At 51.8% G+C, this 20,770-nt stretch overlaps 1 protein-coding gene across 11 annotated transcripts in view; it reads left to right on the forward strand.

The window, feature by feature from the left end:
• The window catches only part of FRYL (FRY like transcription coactivator), a 2,496,013-nt gene that overhangs the window by 2,377,360 nt on the left and 97,883 nt on the right, over window positions 1-20,770 (forward strand). For 8 of the 11 annotated variants that reach the window (XM_078678213.1, XM_078678216.1, XM_078678215.1 and 5 more), the window contains one exon: window positions 14,829-14,846. The exons of the other annotated variants lie outside the window; for them this stretch is intronic. In XM_078678213.1, the coding sequence (XP_078534339.1) occupies window positions 14,829-14,846 (18 nt within the window). The remainder of the gene's footprint in view (window positions 1-14,828; window positions 14,847-20,770) is intronic. 11 annotated transcript variants of the gene reach the window in all.

The following is a 20,770-nucleotide window of genomic DNA, read 5'->3' on the forward strand; positions in this document are numbered from 1 at the left end:
GACTTGCACTGAAGGCATTCCTTCCCTCTGTCCGGGGAAGTGTAGTGCAGGTGTTCACGGACAACACCACCGCCATGTGGTACTGCAACAAATAGGGCGGGGTGGGGTCGTGGACCTTTTGTCAGGAGGCTCTGCGCCTCTTGACATGGCTGGAACACCAGGGCGTCGCCCAGGTGGTTCAACAACTGGCAGGTTCCCTGATCGCCAGGGCGGACGAACTCCGCCGCCGGTGCATGATGGATCACAAATGGCGTCTGAACTCGGGTGTCGTGCAAGGTCTCTTTCAGCAGTGGGGAGAGCCTTGGTTAGATCTATTCGCCTCCGAAGAGAACGCGCAATGTCATCAATTCTGCGCGTTGGAATTTCCAAGGCGGCACTCGCTCTGCGACGCTTTCAGTCGCGAGTCGAGTTGTGGTTTATTGTACGCCTTTCCGCCTATACCACTTCTGCCCAGAGTGCTGAAGAAGATCTGACGCGACTGGGGCCATGTCATCCTTGTGGCTCCGGACTGGGCACGAAGATACTGGTATCCCGAGCTACTCAGTATGTCAGTCGATCCCCCGATTCGTCTGCCTCTTCAGGAGGACCTTCTGTCGCAGCAACAGGGGACAGTCCTCCACCGAACCTGTCCAGTCTCCACCTACTTACGTGGAGATTGAGCGGCGGCAGTTGAGGCCATTTGACTTGCCTCCTGAAGTCTGTGATGTCATTCTGGCAGCCAGGCGTTACTACACAAAAACAGTATACGCCTGCAGGTGGAACAGATTTGGGGCATGGTGCACAGCAAAGGCTGTGGATCCACTTTCTGCCCCTCTTTCAGAGGTTCTCCTCTTCCTTCTTTCTCTTGCCCAGCAGGGCTCTGCTCTGGGCACTATCAAAGGCTATCTCTCTGCCATTTCAGCCTTCTTAAGGCTTCCATATCAGTCTTCTCTTTTCAAGTCCCCTGTTGTAAATAGATTCTTGAAAGGCATCACACACATGTTCCCTCCTGTTCCTTTCTTGATGCCTCAGTGGGACTTGAACTTGGTACTTTCTTATCTGATGTGCGCTCCCTTTGAGTCACTTCATAATTGTCCTCTTTGTCTTCTGACGCTTAAAACTGCTTTCCTGGTTGCCATCACCTCTGCTAGAAGAGTGAGTGAGCTCCAGGCTCTGTCTTCTAAGCTTCCTTTCCTCTCTGTCCATCCGGACAAAGTTGTTCTGAGGACTCGTCCTTCCTTCCTGCCCAAGGTGGTTACGGCCTTTCACATCGGGCAGTCCATCACCTTGCCCACCTTCTTTCCGCCTCCGCATCCCCCGAAAGAGGAAGAGAGGCTCTACCGTCTGGACCCAAAACGTGCGCTCTTTTTTTATCTAGGCCACACACGCCAGTTCGGGTGGACGACTAACTCTTTGTTGGTTACGTGAGCGCTAATAAGGGACGGGCGGTGCACAAGCAGACTATCTCTCGGTGGGTCGTTTAGTGCATCAAGGTCTGTTATTCCTTGGCGATAAAGGAGCCTCCTGTGGGGCTGACTGCCCATTCCACTCTGGCCACGGCGGCTACTACTGTCCTGGGTCGGGGAGTCCCCTTGCAGGACATCTGTCAGGCAGCTACGTGGGCCTCGCTGCACATTTTCGCTAAGCACTACTGCCTGGGCAGCCAAGTTCGGAGAGATGGCTTCTTTGGCCGTTCCATTCTCCAGGACTTTCTGGTGTGATATTGGTTTGCAGACCCACCACCTGGGTTGGTATTGCTGGGGTATCTATTCTAAGGTAAGGAATCTAACACTAACCTGTTTCTTTCAGATGCACAAGTTACTTACCTTCGGTAACGATATATCTGTAAAAAAGAGTAGTTAGTGTTAGATTCCTTACCGCCCCACCCATCCTCCCCGTTCTGCGAACCGATATCCAGGGTTAAGGTATCTCCCTTTGAGGGCCCTAGTTTCATGGCACAAGTGTCGGTTTCTTGCATGGCTCTGCGTTCCTGGCGTGGAAAGCCATGTACAGAACTGACGTCTGCCCGCGAGGGCGGAGTCTAAGTACTCCAACGTCATCCCGGTGACCACAACGCCGGACGCAGAACCACAGACGACTCCTACCTACGCGGAGGGGTACTGCTGACGAAAACTTTCCGGATCCAGTCTGACGCCTGGGGATATTCTAAGGTAAGGAATCTCACACTAACTACTGTTTCTAACAGATATATCGTTACCGTAGTTCCACCCCGCAGATTCAGCATTCCTGCCCTGAGAGCCTGGTTGGGATGGCCTCAATGTCTAAAGCCAACCCAAATGCATTAGTTCCACCCCACTAAACAGGGAATCGAAGAGGCTGGATATCTTTTGATAAGTGCATTTTTTCTTTCACCAGCCTAGTCCTGTGGTCGATGAACACCGCATGCCACCGTTGTGGTACTCTGTTGCACAGCTCCTTTCCCTGAGGATGGTCGAGCTCTCCTCAACCAAGCCCTAGTGGACAGTTGAGATGCAGCGCTGTTCGCCATTAGGTGTTGGTTGGATACCAGAGACTCCTTAAGTAGGCCATGGCTTAAATGGTGGCACTGTCACAACACCTGGCACAGTTCTACTGGGTTCTCAGGAGAATATCCTATTGCCCCGGATTAAAATACCTTTCAATGGTTTTCACCTATTTGGGGAAAAATCTGACACAGTGCTCAAATGCTTTAGGGGGAGCTTGGTCACTGTCAGGTCTCTTGGCTTTTCTATCTGCTCGGCCTCAGCAACAGTTCCTTTGCCCCTACTGCGACCGTGATCAGGGCAGGTATGGGCATCCGCCTTATCAATCATACCCTGAACTCCAGCAGCCTACTTAGCCCTTTCAGGGAGAGAGACGCAGATCCCAAAAACGACACACTGCTGGACCCAGAGTGCCCTCTAGTCTCCCACCACTCTATCTGCCCAAGCATTTAAGTCTTTTTTGTGTACCCGCCATCCCATTGGCAGTTAGATACCTCACCACCAGCCCCAGTGGTCTACGATTACCTCCGACAAGTAGGTGATTTAAATTGTGCTGAAGGGGGGGGGGGGGGTAATGCCTTTTCATTTGTGGAAACACCTCCACCTTTGCCACCACCCAAGACCAGATGATACAGGATCACCTCTTCTTGCTCCATCAGGAATCACAGGCTCTTCTGGCCCAAGAAGCTTTTGGAGGTTGCCAGTACCAGAAGTAGGGCATATTTGTTATTCCTGCTACTTTCTGATGCCCAAAAAGGACGTAGGATTCTGTCTCCTATTCAATGTGTGCTCTATCAACTAATTTCTGAGGAAAGAGAAACTCAGGATGCTCACGTTGGGTCAGGTTCTGTCTATTCTGGATGGTAGTGCTGGACCTGCAGGATTTGTATTTCCACATCCCATCCTGCTGGCCCACTGGTATTTCCTGCGGTTTGCGGTTGTCCACGAGCATTTTCCATTTACTGGTCTCCCTTTCGGCTTAACCAGTGCCCCTTCAGTGTTAACAAAAGTGATAGCAGTAGTTGCAGCCCATCAGCGAAGGTAAGGTATTCCAGTCTTCCCCCTAGCTTGACAACTGGCTGCTGAAGATGGGTGCGCCCCAGGCGGTAGTCAACCACCTCCAGACTGCAGCAAGCCTTCTGCCATCTTTTGGGGTTCACTATCTACATGCCAAAGGCACACCTGACTACTTCCCAGACACTTTCCTTCATTGAAGCCATTCTGGATACTGTTCGGATTGAATGTACGGCTAGATAGTGTTTACCAGGAGTGTGACCAAAGGTAAGTAACTTGTTCTTCTGATCCCCACTTGGCCTGACTGGGGTGCCTTGATCTGTCCCATGACTCATCAGCCTGCAGCCACTGTGCTCCGATGCAGCCCAAAACTATCCGAGAGCGGGTGGTGGTGCCACCAAAAGACCTCAAGACAGTCGAAGTCAAGAAGGAGATCCCGCCTCATTGTCGAGGTGCAACATTTCAGGAAAGTCCAAGAATAAGAAGTCATTGTTCAAGTGAGACTCCACCACGTTGCGCCTCTCCAATTACCCATAGAAGGCGTCGGGTGTCATCTCGCGCTCAGGACACACTCCTGAAGCTAGTCCAAGGAACCTGTTCCTGACCGTGCCCTGCGCTAGTCAGAATTTCATGGACTCGGGCAAGTACACAGCAGATCTTGCAGTTTCACCTGACGATTCTTCACTTATTTGTGAAGACGGTTCCCCAGTGCTTCTTTGGGACCCATGGAGCTGAGAGGGCGCCAAATTGGGCCTTTGCCAGCGCAACCTCCTTGGCATCATTTGGGCATTTTCGACCTGCACCTGGGTCCGGACCAACTTTGCTACCAAATCTGTTTCCGGCACCACACTTTAGGCCAGAGCACAATCCATTGAGGCTGAGGCAGGATGACTATGACCAACTCATAGTGCTATCTGATTCAGAGACTGCATCAACCCATCCGAGGCTGTGCTCTACGCAGCTTATTCCTCCCAATTCTGACAATCCTTCTGATACTGATACTGTCCCACTACCACATGGGAGTTTTCTTCATGACACTTTTGGCTTTGAATCTGACAATGGGTGTTACAATGCCGGAGAAAAGATTGCTCAATCATACCAGTATGACAGTTGGTATGATTATATTCAATAAGCTAGTGGCTTAGACATGTCTCCAGATACTGTCTTCTTTTCTGCTCCAGACCCTTCTACTGAAAAGAGTGCATCCTTTGAAATGGTGATGAGGAGGGCTTTAGAAATCTTTGGCCACCAGCTTTCCACTCAGAGAGGTAAGGACCAACATCCTAACTGAAGTCTTTCAACCCATCCACTCCTCCCATTTAATAAGGCGCGTCCCAAAACACTTTTAGGGACCTGAGCCAAGCCCTGTACTGGGCCCCAGATCAACCAACAGGTTGCCTAACGCCATCTCCCTTCTCCCAGGGATCCAGACTTTGTCATTTAGCACCCTACTTCTAATGCCTTCTCTACAGCTATCTCCTGATAGAGAGTCAACACAGATTGATACACATTTTAGATCCAGAATGTTCTTGTACACAAGCTTTGCTTTGCGTTCGGTGAACATCACGTGTATTCTGTGTTGTTACATCCATGCCTTATGGAATTCAGTGAGCCAGATCCTTCCGGTTGTCCCTGAGGAATTGGACACATCTTTCACAAGCCATGCAGGATTGCTGTGATGCGGCAAAGTTTAATATTCGCTGTGGCCTTGATACAAACGACTCCTGAGGCAGAGCCTTTGTGGGGCCTTCTCAGGTACACATGAATGCAGTCCACTGGGATTGCTACTGATGTCCATTCCGTGCTCATGGATATGCCCCTTGACCGTTCCCGACTTTTCGAGGACAAGGCTAACTCTGAGCTGGAGCGATTTAAAGACAATAGGGCTACAGCTCATTCCCTAGGCTCGTCACAGCACAATTTTGGGCACCTTCTCATTTTCACCCTTCACGTGGTTTCGATAAGTGCTTCCAGTAAAGTCAGCCACCACCTCAAGCACCACAGACTATACAGCCCTTTAGTAGCCACTGCAGAGTTTCCCACAGGGTAACATGGCTACCAGGGGCAGCCTTCCACCCTGTCACTGCCTCTCCGACTTCCGCAGCTTCTAAGCCTCTCTACTGTGTTAGTGACACACAGCCACCCTGTAAGCGGCAATATTCAGCACTCTGCCAGGGTGTCAGACAATCACCTTGGACAAGTGGGTGTTACGGATCACCTCGCAAGGTTATACATTTCCATTCTTGGGAACCTCGCCATTTTTGCCAATATCCTTAGTAGGGTTAAAAGAGCACCATCTGTCCCTTTTATGACAAGAAGTGTGTGCTCCTTTGGCCAAAGGAGCCATAGAGAGGGTGCCAATGCCAGATGAAAGTTGTGGTTGTTCTTCCTGCTACTTTTTGGTGCCAAAAAAGGATGAAGGACTCTGCTCTGTTCCAGACCATATCCTTGTCAATGCCTTCCTGCAGAGAGACAAATTCAAGACGCTCACCTTGGCCAAGATCTTGTCTGCCCTCATCTCTGAAGACTGGATGGTAGCACTAGACCTGCAGCACGCTTTTTTCAAATCCTGACCCACAGGCCTACGGGTGGCATCTACTATTTGCAGTGGGCCAGGACCATCTTCAGTTTGTTGTGCTCCCGTTTTACCTCACCAGTGCCCCTCAGGTGTTTACAAAAAAGATGGTGGTGTTTTCAGCCCATTTTCGAAGGTCTTCAGTCCGTCTTTCCCTCCCTCAACAACTGGCTGTTGAAGTTGTGCTCAACCCCAGCAGTCGCCACTTACATCTAGACTACAGTGGATCTCCTAACATCATTGGGGTTCACTATACACATGACATGGCTCCTCAAATTCCCCATTTCATCTGAGCCATTCTGGATGTGGTGCAGTTTTGCTCCTATCCCCTGAAGAGGCGAGTCCAGGACATTAGGGCTATGATCCAGATGCTTAAGTCTGTGTCCTGGATTTAACTGAGGATGACTTTAAGGCTACTGGGACTGATGGCCTCCTGCATTCTGTCGGGCATTCTCGCCAGGTGGTATATGAGGGCTCTGCAAGATCTGAAGTCCCAATGGCAAAAGCCCCACGGACCTCTCTGACCAAGCCCAGATTTCAGAGGAGACTACAAAGGATCTACAGAGACAGATCTCTCTAGCTACCCCACTAAGCTGACAATGGTGACTGGTGCAGTGCTTCTGGGGTGGGGCGACAATCTGTAAGAGGTAGACATCAGAGGCCTCTGGTCTTTGGTGGAGGATCGATTCCACATCAACATGTTGGAGTTGAGCCATATGTTTAGCATTGAAAGCCTTTCTTCCATCCATCAAAACAAGCTGGTTCATTGTTAACAGACAACACCACTGCCTTGTGTTACTGCATCAAGCAAGACAGGGTAGGGTTGTGGACCCTGTGCCTGGAGGCCCTGCACCTCAGGACGTGGCTGGACCGCTAGGGTATTTTCCAGATAGAGCATCACCAGATGGGATATTTGAACGACAGGACTAATGAACACAGCCGTTGATGCCTGGTGGATTATAAATTATGGCTGCCCCCGTAGGGGGCGCAAGGTCTGCTCCACGAATGGGGAAGGTCCTTGGCTTGATCTTTCCCACACCGATAAGAACACGCAATGTTAGCATTTATGCATGTTGGAGTTTCCAAAGTGGCTCTCACTTGAAGACTCGTTCTGCTTGGAGTAGAACTTGAGTCGCGTTCTTGTCGATGCCACTCATTCCCCGAGTTTTGAAGAAGATCAGGAACAACCTGTCCCAAGTCAACCTTGTAGATCTTGATTAGGCATGACGATAACTTTATCCAGAGGTCCTGGGTATGAACATCTGTCCTTTGATCAGACTGCCCTTTAAGAAGGATCCCGTCGGAGCAGCAGGGCAGGGTCCTGCACCTGAACACCCTCCACCTCCATGCTTAGACATTGAGTGGCGACATTTGAACACTTTTGACCTCCTTCCAGAGTTCCTGGATATCCTCCTTGCAGCCAGATCTCCCGCCACCAAATCTGTTAACGCCTGCAGTTAGAGCACGTTTGTGACCCGGTGTGCAAACAGGCAGCTCAACCCATTTCATACCAAACTGTCTGAGGTTTTGTTGTTCGTGTTACCCATAGCCCATCAAGACTTTGCTTTGGGCACTGTTAAACTGCACCTGTCCCTATTTAGGTGTTTGTTTGCTGGACCAGCCTACTTTGTTTAAATCACCGCTAATGATGAGTTTCCTTAAAAGCTCCAACATTTATATCCCCCTTCACCCTTCTTTATAGCTCTGTGGGATTTAAATTTAGTTTACTACTTTATCATGTGTTCTCCATTCGAACATATTCATAGCAGTTATCTTGGTTTCTCACTCTTAAAGCAGTCTTCTTGGTTGCTATGACATGAGCACGAAAGGTGAGCGAGCTACAGACCCTCTCCGTAAACCCTCTATACTAATTCCCACCAAGATGAGCTGGTTCTTCAGTCTTGTGCATCCTGTCTGCCAAAGGTAGTAACGCTTTCATGTAGGACATGCCATCACTCTTCCGTTGCTTTTTGCTCCATCTTTACCCTCTAAGGAGGAGGCAAGGCTTCAATAGCTGAATCCATAGGGTTCTCCACTTTTACATCAGTCGTTCCACACAATACTGAGTGGACAATCAGCTCTTTATTGGTCTGACAAACTAACGAAAGAAAAAGCAGTGAAGAAGAGCCATTTCTTGCTGGCTCGTACTCTGAATCAATATCTGCTAAGCATTAGCGAAGAAGCAGCCTCCTGAAGGCTTGAGGGTTTTTTTACAACAAAGCTAAGGCAACTCCTATTATATTGCTTGTGCAGTGCCTTTCCTGTATATGTCAGGTGGTTAGGTGGGCGTCTCTTCATATGTTTACAAAGCACTACTCTCCGTAAAGCAGGTTCCTCAGACGGGCACTTTGCCTTTTTGATTCTGCAGGGCTTTTTGGTTTGTGCCAGTTCATGGACCCACATCCTCAGAGGTACAGCTCTGATAGCTATTCAAAGTTAATGCATCTGCGATTAGAAATCTCTATCAGAAGGGCAAGTTACTTACCTTTGGTAAGCCCTTTTCTGGTAAAGGCTCTAGTCAACCGCAGATTCCTAACTGACCCTCCCATTTTTCCCGTTTTGTGAACTGGACTCCTTCTACTAAAAAGATCCCAGATATAAATCATCATACTAGACACAACCAATTTGATTTTGGCTCTGTCTGCGGAAGAGTTTGTGGCTCCCATATTGCCTTGAGCATGTTACATCCGGCACGGTCGACAGAGTTGCATGTGGCAATTCACAGTGGACAGGGGTAATGCTTCAAAGACTTCCATATCCAGTCGGACGCCTGCAGAATATTCCAAGGTGAGGAGTCTGTGGTTAGATGGTCTCTACCTGGAAAGCCATTACCGAAGGTAAGTAACTTGTTTGTTATGTTTGAAATTAATTGTCATTCCTACATCAGTTATGCCCATTTCTGTTTACATAGTACTGCACTGCAGGCTCTATTTCAGTTACAGCAATTATATCTTTTGCATTATTTCCCTTCTTCATATGAGTGATGTTTTTGTTAACTCCCCATCGCATTCACCCCTTTTCCTGCTGTAGTCCGTCTACAACCCTTAATTTTAAGACCTCTCTATAAATAGTGCATTTTGGAATGCGTTTTCATATGAAGCCTTCTAAATAAAATGTTGAAGAGTGTAGCTGTTTTGTTTTGCCATTTGTTTTCCTTCAGTTGGAAGGACCAGAAAGGTTTCTGCTTTCTAAATATTTAATGTTACTTATTTGGGAATAGTAATAAAATGATGGCTTGTTTATATGTTGTTAATACCATCCGATACATCTAGAAGTACTTATAAATCTGAAAGAGACACGTTAGTGATAGATTCCTTACCTTAGAATATCCCCAGGCGTCAGACTGGATCCGGAAATTTTTGCGTAGCAGTACCCTTGCGCGTCGGTAGGCGTCGTCTGCGGCTCCGCGTCCGTCTTGGGCGCCGTGATGACGTCGTCGGAGTACTTAGACGCCGCCTCCGCGTGCAGACGTCAGTTATTCTTTTTTCCGCGCCAGCAGCGCAGATCCGGAAAAAGTGGTACCTTAGTCAATTTTTGCCTAAACTTTTTACGATCCTTTTTGATCATTTTTTGAGTCTTCGACTCCGTACGGTGCCGGTAGGGATGCCAGGTTTTAAACCCCGTGAGGACTGCGACCGACTGATGTCGGTCACCGACCCTCATCGCGGGCGTCGCGTCCGGTCCCACACCCTCTGGTCCGCACGCGACGCCGGAGGAGAAGGAGCGTTTCCTTATGGCCATGAGGTCCCTCACTCCTCCAATGGGCTCCACGGCGCCTTCGGGCCCAGCAGACCCGTCTGGGGGCCCTAGCAGGTTGGGTGCTTCGGCCCCGCTGCCGGTGGATGCTTCGGCCCCGACGCGCCGGCGCCGCAGGGCCCCGCTGAATCCGCTTCTGGATCCGGGTCGTCGCCGGTTGACCTGACGACCTCACCAGTGCCGGTCCCCCAGGTGTCCCCTCCAGCGCCGCCCTCTATGCCATTTGGAGATTTTTACTTCAATGAACCGGCCCCATCATTTGACACCCCTGAATTTCAGGAGATGGGTGATGAGGAGTATTGGGCGGGGTCTGAGGACCCTCTGACATGTGAGTGTCAGTCCCAGGAGGACTGGACAGGTGGACTTGGGGATGCCAGTGGTCTGAACACCTCGCCAGACACTGGTTTTGTCTCACCTCCTACTGTGGCTACGGAGGAGGGGGCAACCTACAGTGTGGTGTTGACGCGGGCGGCCAAGGCCTTGGGCCTTGAGCTCCCCGTCGCTTCCCTGAGGACTAACCTCCTCACTGAGGTCCTTAAACCGCAGTCAAGCTCGGCTGAGCCTCTGCTGCCGTTTAATGAGGCCTTAACCGACGTTCTTTTGGGCACTTGGTCCAGGCCCGCTACAGGTTCGCCTGTAGATAGGAACGTGGCCAGGCGCCACCGCCCGGCCCCAGGCGACACTTGTTTCCTGTCCACCCACCCCACCCCTGAGAGCCTGGTTATCCAGGCTTCAAATTCCCAGACCGCATTCCCGTCGGCTCCGCCTGACAGATAATCCAAGAGGTATGAGCAATACGGCAAAAGGGTATTCTCCTCCCTAAGTCTGGGACTGCAGTCTTCCAACACCGCATGCCTCTTGGGCCGCTACACCCACTCTCTGTGGGATACGGTCGCGGACGTGCTGCCAGAATGCCCGTTGGAGGTACAGGCTAAACTCGGCCAGGCCCTTGTGGAGGGCCGAGATGCAGCACGGTATTCTATCCGGTGTGGGCTGGATACCACCGACTCACTGGGCAGAGCGATGGCAACGACGGTGGCGATTCGTCGCCACGCCCGGTTGAGGTCCGCCAACTTCTCGGCCGATGTCCAGAATACACTCATGGACATGCCGTTTGATGGCCGTCGCCTTTTTGGCGACAAGGCAGACCATGCGCTTGAGCGCTTTAAGGACTCCAGGGCTATGGCCAGGCCCTTGGGCCTCTCGGCCTGTGCCAGCAAACGGGTGCCTTTCGCTTCTTTCGTGGCCACGGAAGGAGTGCCCCCACACGTGCTGCCAGCCACGCACCGCAGACTAACATCCAATGCGGTGGCGGCCGTGGAAACCGCCGTGGAGGCGGTTGGGGACAACGGCGAGGCCAGTCCACACCCTCCCCCGCAGCATCCGCCTCAAAACCCTCCTAGTCCGTGCTTTCAGGCCCATGTAACGCCAGTGGGGGGCAGAGTTCGCCATCACCTCCTCCACTGGCGCACTGTCACATCGAACAGGTGGGTGCTGCAAATCGTCCGAAGGGGCTACTCCCTCCCTTTCAAGGCGGCTCCTCCAGCCATGCCACCGCAATACCACCGTGGATCGGGGGATCATTTGCGACTTCTGCAGGAGGAAGTTATGGCCCTCTTGGCCAAGGGGCCCATCGAGTGCGTTCCTGGGCCAGAAGTAGGGTGTGGTTGCTACTCCCACTACTTTCTGGGACCCAAGAAGGGCAAAGGGGGCCTGCGCCCTATCTTGGACCTGCGGAACGTCAACGGCTTCCTCCGGAAGGAGAAGTTCAAAATGCTGACACTGGCTCAGGTCTTAGCTGCCCTGGACCAAGGAGACTGGATGGTAGCGTTGGACTTGCAGGACGCTTATTTCCACATCCCCGTCCTGCCGGCCCACCGGCGCTACCTGCGGTTCACGGTTGGCCACGAGCACTTTCAGTTTACCGTGCTCCCCTTCGGCCTTACCAGCGCCCCACGGGTGTTCACGAAGGTGATGGCGGTGGTCGCAGCTCATCTGCGCAGGTTAGGGGTTTCAGTCTTCCACTACCTCAATGACTGGTTGTTGAGGGTGGGCTCGCCCAAGACAGTCGTCAGCCACCTCCAGACAACCGCAGACCTCCTGCACCAGCTGGGGTTCTCCATCAATATGCCGAAGTCACACCTGTGCCCCTATCGGAAGCTCCTCTTCATCGGAGCGGTTCTCGACTCGGCGCAGTTTCGGGTTTATCCACCCAAACAGCGGGTTCGGGATATTCATGCTCTGATTCCACTCTTTCAGCCTTTATCCCGGATCTCGGTCAGGTTGACGCTGCGGCTTCTGGGGCAGATGGCCTCCTGCATCTTTCTGGTGCATCACGCCCGGTGGCGGATGCGGGCTCTGCAGTGGGACCTGAAGTTTCAGTGGGCCCAGCATCAGGGCAACCTCTCCGAGCATGTCCTGATCTTGGAGGGCCCTGCGAGACAGCTGCAGTGGTGGCTCACGGACCGCGATTGGGTCAGCGGCAGATCCCTCTCCCTTCCCCAACCGGAGCACGTAATTATGACGGACGCGTCCCTCCAGGGCTGGGGAGGCCACATGGGAGAGGTGGAGATCAGAGGTCTCTGGTCTCCGACGTAGTCCCGGCTCCATATCAACCTTTTGGAGCTGTGGGCGATTCGTCTAGCACTGAAGGCATTCCTCCCCTCTGTCCGGGGGAGTGTAGTGCAGGTGTTCACGGACAACACCACCTCCATGTGGTACTACAACAAACAGGGCGGGGTGGGGTCGTGGATCCTTTGCCAGGAGGCTCTGCGCCTCTGGCAGTGGCTGGAACATCAGGGCGTGACCCTGGTGTTTCAACACCTGGCAGGTTCTCTGATCGTCAGGGCGGACGAGCTCAGCCGTCGGTGCATGATGGATCACGAATGGCGTCTGAACTCTGACGTGGCGCAAGGCCTCTTTCAGTAGTGGGGAGAGCCTTGGTTAGATCTATTCGCCACAGAAGAGAACGCGCAATGTTATCAGTTCTGAGCGTTGGAATTTCCAAGGCGGCACTTGCTCGGAGACTCTTTTCGTCGCGAGTGGAGTTGCGGTCTATTGTACGCCTTTCCGCCTATACCACTTCTGCCCAGAGTGCTGAAGAAGATCAAGCGCGACCGGGCCCAAGTCATCCGTGTGGCTCCGGACTGGGCACGAAGGTACTTGTATCCCGAGCTACTCAGTATGTCAGTCGATCCCCCGGTTCGACTGCCTCTTCAGGAGGACCTTCTGTCGCAGCAGCAGGGGACGGTCCTCCACCCGAACCTGTCCAGTCTCCACCTCCATGCTTGGAGATTGAGCGGCAACAGTTGAGGCCATTTGACTTGCCTCCTGAAGTCTGTAATGTCATTCTGGCAGCCAGGTGTCCCTCCACAAAATCGGTATACGCCTGCAGGTGGAATAAGTTTGTGGCATTGTGCACAGCAAAGGCTGTGGACCCACTTTCTGCCCCTCTTGCTGAGGTTCTTCTCTTCCTTCTTTCTCTTGCCCAGCAGGGCAGGGCCCTGCTCTGTGCACTATCAAGGGCTACCTTTCTGCCCTTTCAGCCTTTCTAAGTCTGCCTGATCAACCTTCTTTGTCCAAGTCCCCTATTGTAACTCGTTTTCTGAAGGGCATCACTCACATGTTTCCTTCTGTACCTTTCGTGATGCCGCAGTCGGACTTGACCCTTGTACTTACTTACCTAATATGTGCTCCCTTTGAGCCGCTCCATAACTGTCCTCTCCGTCTTCTTACTTTGAATACTGCCTTCCTGGTTGCCATCACCTCTGCCAGGAGAGTGAGTGAGCTCCAGGCTCTTTCTTCCACACCTCCTTTCCTCTATGCCCATCCGGACAAGGTTGTGTTGCGAACAAGACCCTCTTTCCTGCCCAAGGTTGTCACGGCCTTCCACATCGGGCAGTCTATTGCCTTGCCCACCTTCTTTCCTCCTCCGCATCCCTCAAAAGAGAAAGAGAGGCTCCACCGTCTGGACCCAAAACGTGCGCTCTCTTACTATCTGGATCGCACACGCCAGTTCCAGGTGGATGACCAACTCTTTGTTGGTTACGTGGGCGCTAAGAAGGGTAAAGCGGTGCACAAGCGGACCATCTCTCGGTGGATCATCTTGTGTATCCAGGCATGTTACTCCTTGGCTAAAAAGGAGCCCCCTGTTGGATTAAGGGCTCATTCCACTCGGGCCACGGCGACTACAACTGCCCTGGGTCGGGAAGTGCCCTTGCAGGACATTTGCCAGGCAGCTACGTGGGCCCCGCTGCACACGTTTGCAAGACACTATTGCCTGGACAGTCCAGTCCGGAGGGATGGCTTCTTTGTCCGTTCCGTCCTCCGGGACTTTCTAGTGTGATTATTGGTTCGCAGACCCACCACCGGGGTTGGTATTGCTGGGGTATCTATTCTAAGGTAAGGAATCTATCACTAACGTGTCTCTTTCAGATGCACAAGTTACTACTTCTGTAACGATATATCTGTAAGAGACAGTAGTTAGTATTAGATTCCTTACCGACCCACCCATCCTCCCCGTTCTGCAAACCGATATCTAGGGTTACGGTCATCCCCTTCAGGGCCCTAGTTTCAATGGCACCAGTGTTGATTTTTAACATGGCTCTGCGTTCCTGGCGCGGAAAAGCTGTGTCTAAGAACTGACGTCCGCAAGCGGAGGCGGCGTCTAAGTACTCCGACGACGGACGCGGAGCCGCAGACGACGCCTACCGACGCGCAAGGGTACTGCTACGCAAATATTTCCGGATCCAGTCTGACGCCTGGGGATATTCTAAGGTAAGGAATCTATCACTAACTAATGTCTCTTACAGATATATCGTTACACAAGTAGTAACTTGTGCATTAAGGCAATATGCCTCAATCTACATTTACCTATTAGTTCTCTCATTAGAGCTTCATAAATTAAGTACATGTTCTTTAGTTAACTTGGGGCACCTGTTACTCTGGTCTGAGTGATTGCCTGCACTAATGTTGATCTTTTTCTTCCCTTTTTTCTGTGACCTGCTCTCGTTCTTGCTTAGCAAATGGAAATTCTTGCAGTAAGTGATGGCTCTTGATTTACAGAATGCATACTTGTGTTGGATCAAAACTGATCTTCATCCATCTTTCATTCCTTCTTTAACATAGCATTGTCTAATCTTAGACCGCTGTGAAGGCAGCGATTGCTATCAATGCATCACCTTAACCCATAAACTGGCCTACCTGAATCCTGTAACTCTTAACCACTGGTGGTCATTGATTATTATAGAACATTTTCAAAATTGCACTGTGTTGCTTGGCAAAATGTCCATAGTCCATATTCAGGATGTTGTATGTACTTGAGTTACATAATATTAACTTCACTGACTTCTACAAGAAATGAACGGGTTTGTAGTAAAGCAGATTATACTTCCCCAATTTTTTATCACAGTTCGAAAATAACTGACTCCTTTTTATGTAGTTTGATATAAGAGTGAGAAAATGTATATGTTAATGTAGGTCATTTATTTCCTTTTGATTTAGAGATAGCATTAAGAATCACAGCGAGGAATAGTCCCTCCAACCTTTTTTAAAGAGTATGTTAAAAATTTGCCAGATAGTACAACATGTTCCAGTTTCTGCAGATTTCTCACTTTTGAATATCCCTGGCTCCAAACTGGATCCATAAACGTCTGACATAGCTATTCGGCACAGTAGGCAGGACTGGCTCGGAACAGACACTGGAAATGGGGTCATAGTGATTTTACTGGAGCCTTATAGCATCCCTGAGGAACGCCGATGTCAGTTCTAGTTTTCCACACCTTTCAGCGTGGTTCCAGATCTTCTCATCTCCAAGGTGAATAAATAATTTTTGTTGTACTGCTGAGTACATGGTCTCATCAAAGAAGTCCAGTATTAAGCCTTGCTGCAGGTTTGATGGACAAATGTCTACCACAGAACCACACAATGATTGTTTATGGTGTCTTGGTTCGAGCCACAATTCGTCGTCTGGCCTCAGCTTGAACCCTAGGCCCATCAAAGAGCAGAAGGCCAAACTCTTCAAGGCACTAAAGATGACATAGACTCCAGGTGGTAAACGAGAATGAGATCAAGGTCACCTTGTTATTCACCAATCATCCGTGGCTATCTGAAAGAGACACATTAGTGATAGATTCCTTACCTTAGAATATCCCCAGGTGTCAGACTGGATCCGGAAAGCTTTTGTCAGCAGTACCCCTGCGCGTCGATAGGCGTCATCGTACGGCTCTGCATGCGTCTTTGGCGTCTTATTCGCCGAGATGACGTCATTGGAGCTACTTATACGCGTGCTGACGTCCGTTCTTTCTTTTTCCACGCCAGTAAGCGCAGATCCGGAGAGAGCGGTACCCAGTCACTTGTTGACTAAAGTATTTGTTTGATATAAATTGTAAGTAAACTTACCCCTGGGGCATAGGGATGCCCAGTTTCAAGCTTTGCGAGGCCTGTCTTCGCACGATGCCGCTGACGGACCCACACCGTGAGTGTCTCTTCTGCCTGGGGCGTGACCACGACACATCGTCGTGTTCCCACTGCCGTGGCTACCTGAAAGTGGCTGGAGGCCTGGGAGTCAGCCCCACGTCGTTCCAGGTTCCGGTCTCGTGGGAGATCTAGGGCCTGGTCACAGAGCAAGCACCAGCATTCAAAGTCTTCGAAAGCTTTCTGAATCCAGTCTGACGCCTGGGGATATTCTAAGGTAAGGAATCTATCACTAACTAATGTCTCTTACAGATATATCATTACACAAGTAGTAACTTGTGCGTCAAGGAACAGAGGAAACGTCATAAGAAGAAAAAGTATTCCTCTTCACCCAGGAGGTTAAAATCCAAGGGTGTGTCCTCTCCGCTGACCTAACTCTCTGGCCCTTCCTTTTCAAAGCTGGATTTAGTAGCCTTGTCCACTCATGCTTCTCCGGTGCCACCAGACCGGTCTTCAAAGCCTCCACTTTTTATTCCAGTACAGATACCAGTGCTAGCATGCCAGGAATTCCTGCAGCTTGGAACAAATCCGGCCTTCGTTCTCTAGCCTATGTGGACATGTTCAGGGGAGCAGCAGTCCCCTCTGCTGCACCTGTCAGCTCAATGAGACCTATTTATGCGCCAATCAGAGCCCTGTCTTCAGCACTGCATGTGTGCCTGCCAGCTCCACCTGGCTTCAGCTCTCTTCCAGGTCCCTCATCAGAGCTGCCTGCACTGGCTCTAAACACAAAGTCGGCAGCACCATCTACGGCGTCTCTGGGTCCTTTGCCCCTGCTTCCAACCCAGTCTCTTCAAGGACAGCTCTTACATCCTTAAAGGAGGATGTGATCTGAAGAGAGGCCGCGCGCCTCTTAGAGGCAGAGCAGTTCCATTGATATTGAGCTAGTGCCCACAGGACACTATACATGTTCTCTTTTGATCGGCTTCAGACCCACAGTCAACAGATGATCAAGGAGATGCTGATGATCCTGATCCCTTACCCTCCTATAAAACTTTGGATCTGCTGACTCATCAGAACACCAGTGGACTAGTTACATTTCTTGATATTGAGATTAAACCAGCCTCTGGTCCAATGCCGGCAGAGATTGCTTCTTCCTTATGCAGGGATTAAGAAAGCAGTGAAGTAAAGAAAAAAAGTTCAGGGTGGAATGCTTGAATTTTTCTCAGCCATAGGTAATTGCTTGGGTTGTGTGAGCAAACCAGCTTTTTGAAGGTTCATCCATGTTTATTGCCCTCATTTTGACTGAGGCTATGGTGTAATGGCTCTGAAATGCCAGAGCCCTGCTAATCAGGACTCCTGCATGTGCTCAGACACTTAAAAGGTACATGTTTAATTGGCATAACATAACTTTACCTGCAAGTCCCTCGTATATGGTACTAGGGGTACATAGGGCCTGTAAATTTACCTTTATCTAAGGGCCTGATTCACTGCAGCAATAGGTGTGCCACTACAAGTGTGACAAAGCAAAAGCACAACTCCTAGGCTTTCTTGGCTGGCTGGCAGAGCAGTTTTAAATTACTAACTCGACTTTAACATTTTAAGCCAATGGCAAATCCCAAGTCTTCCTTTTCAATATTTGCTAGTCACCCCTAAAGCAAGCCTAAGCTCCGGTAGGGTGCATTATATTGAAAGGTTGGACCTGTAGTTTTAGTTTCTCAGGAAAGCCTACAAAGTGTCTGCCGGGGGAGGAGGTGTTATCTACCGGCAGGAAAAGACACATTGGGTTTGACCCCCAAAGGCGAGCTCAATAGGCAAAAGGCAAGCGCACACGAGAGGCGCTACTCCTTTGTGTAGGTAGATAGAAGGGTATCAGGGACAGCATAGGGAAAACACTGGTCAGACCTGTTTTCCCTTTGGCTTATGGCCAGGAGCTAGCCACACCCCTAGAGTTGGCTACCAAGCTCCACACACCAAGAAAGGAGTTCAGCCATCTTGGGAGTGGGTAGAGTAGAGCACTCAGGGATAGCCTAATGCTACACTTCACATGAAGCTGTCATCATCAGGCTGGAGATATCCAAGTAGCCCATCGGCTAGTGTCTGCCACCTCCCCTAAAGGAACTTTCTAGATATAAAAAAGCAGCCCGGGCCCCCAGAACTCCGATCTAGGCAAGATTTTATTTATTTATCTGTAACGTTTTATATAGCGCAAACAAGACCCCGAGGGATAGCCAAGTGCTTTACAATAAGATGGAAAGAAGGACATAAATGCATCTGAAATAAACAGGTTAGTGTTCGATTCCTTACCTTAGAATATCCCCAGGCGTCAGACTGGATCTGGAAAGTTTTGCGTAGCAGTACCCCTACGCGTCGGTAGGTGTCTTCTGCGGCTCCGCGTCCGTCGTCGTGGTCGCCGGATGACACGGTAGGGGTACTTCGACACCGCCCTCGCGCGCTGACATCAGTTCTTTTTTTTTTTCCGCGCCAGCAAACGCAGATCCGGGAAGAGCAGTACTCCTAGTCTCTTTTTGACTAACTTTTTTGATCTATTTTGGATCTTCTCGAGTCGATTCTCGACTCCGGTGCCGATGGGATGCCCGGGTTCAAACCTTGCGACGACTGTAACCGACTAATGTCGGTTACCGACCCCCGCCGTCAGTGCCTTTATTGCCTCGGGCCGACCACGATGACAAGTCGTGCCCGACTGCCGGGCCTTGACGTCGAAGGCTAGGCGGGAGCAGTCCCGTAAGCGCCTCGAGATCCGGCAGTCGGCCCCGCGCCGCTCGAGGTCCCGGTCCACGAAGAGGTCGAGGGACCGGTCGCGGGGCCACAGTCATCACAGCTCGGCGAGGCGACACCACCCGTCGGGCTCCAAGTCCTCGGGTAAGTCGAGGCACAAGAAGTCGAAGAAGCAACATCGCTCTTCTGACTTCCCCCGACGCGGCCGGGGGTTCGGGCGACACCGCCCACGCAGCTCCGCCGGAGCCTGCAAGGGCCCCGTCCAGCTCCACACCCGCCGGTCCCTGAGCTGAACGTGACGCCAGAGGAGATCCGCGCCTTCCCTAAGGCCACGAGGTCGCGCTTCCCTCCTTCGGGTCCTGCCGAGGTGCCTTCGGGCCCCTCGGACCCGTCTGGGAGCCCAAGCGGGCCGGCGGCTTCGGCCCCGGCGCCGTCAGGTGCTTCGGCGACTTCTGTCCCGACGCCACAGGGTTCCTCAGGATCCAGGCCTGGATCCGTGACGACGCCGGTCGACCTTACGACCCCTCCGCTGACGTTGTCACCAAGGGTGTCGCCCCCGGTCCGGATCCGGCGACGGACCGGCGACGCCCGGCGCAGTCTTCGACGCTGTTCGGTGAGCCCTTCACCGACGATCCGGCTCCATCATTTCTTCCTGACCTTCAGGAGATGGATGACGAGGGGGATTGGGAGGGGTCTGAGGACCCTCTGGCACTGCAGTGCCAGTTGAGCCAGGACTCGGCAGATGAACTGGGGGAGGCCAGTGGTCTGGACACTACGCCCGACACTGGTTTTGTCTCCCCTCCTACCGTGGCTACGGAGGAGCGGGCTGCTTACAGCATGGTGTTGACTAGGGCAGCCAAGGCCTTGGCTCTTGAGCTCCCAGTCGCGGCCGTGGGGACTAACCTCCTCACTGACGTGGTCAAACCGCAGGCTAGCTCCTCGAAGCCTCTCCTGCCGTTCAACGAAGCCCTCACTGACGTTCTGTTGGGCACCTAGTCCAAGCCCTCTACAGGCCTCCCTGTAGATCGGAACGTGGCCCAATGCCACCACCCGGCTCCGGGCGACCCCAGTTTCCTGTCCGTTCACCCCACCCCTGAGAGCCTGGTGATCCAAGCCTCAACTTCCCAGACCGCATTCCCGACCGCCCCTCTGGATCGGGAATCCAAAAGGTACGACCAGTTGGGTAAGAAGCTATTCTCCTTACTGAGTTTGGGGTTGCGGTCTGTCAACACCGCCTGCCTTTTGGGCCGTTACTCCTACAGTTCCCGGCGGAGGTCCAGGCAAAGCTTACCCAAGCCCTTGCGGAGGGAAGGGATGCAGCACGATATTCTATTCGGTGTGGACTGGATACCACGGACTCGCTAGGCAGGGCGATTGCAACGACGGTGGCTGTTCCCGCCACGCCTGGCTGAGGTCCGCCAACTTTTTGGGCGATGTCCAAGCGTCTCTTATGGACATGCCCTTTGATGGCCGTCACCTCTTTGGCGACAAGACTGACAGCGCACTGGAGCGTTTCAAGGACTCCAGGGCTACGGCCAAGTCCTTGGGCCTCGGCCAACGGCAGCAGGTCCGCCTTTCGTCCTTTTCACGGCAAAGAAAGGGGTGCCCCCACACGTCCAGCTAGCCGCAGGAGCAACCTCAACGCGGTCGCGGATGTGGTAACCACCGTGGCGGTGCCGGAGGACACCGGCAAGGTCAGTCCACACCCGCCCCCGCAGCATCTGCCTCAAAATCCTCCTAGTCAGAGTTTTCAGGCGCATTCGATGCCAGTGGGGGACAGGGTTCGCCATCACCTCCTCCACTGGCGCTCCAT

This window comes from Lissotriton helveticus, chromosome 2_2 (genome assembly GCF_964261635.1).
Source record: "Lissotriton helveticus chromosome 2_2, aLisHel1.1, whole genome shotgun sequence".
Taxonomy (NCBI): Eukaryota; Metazoa; Chordata; class Amphibia; order Caudata; family Salamandridae; genus Lissotriton; species Lissotriton helveticus.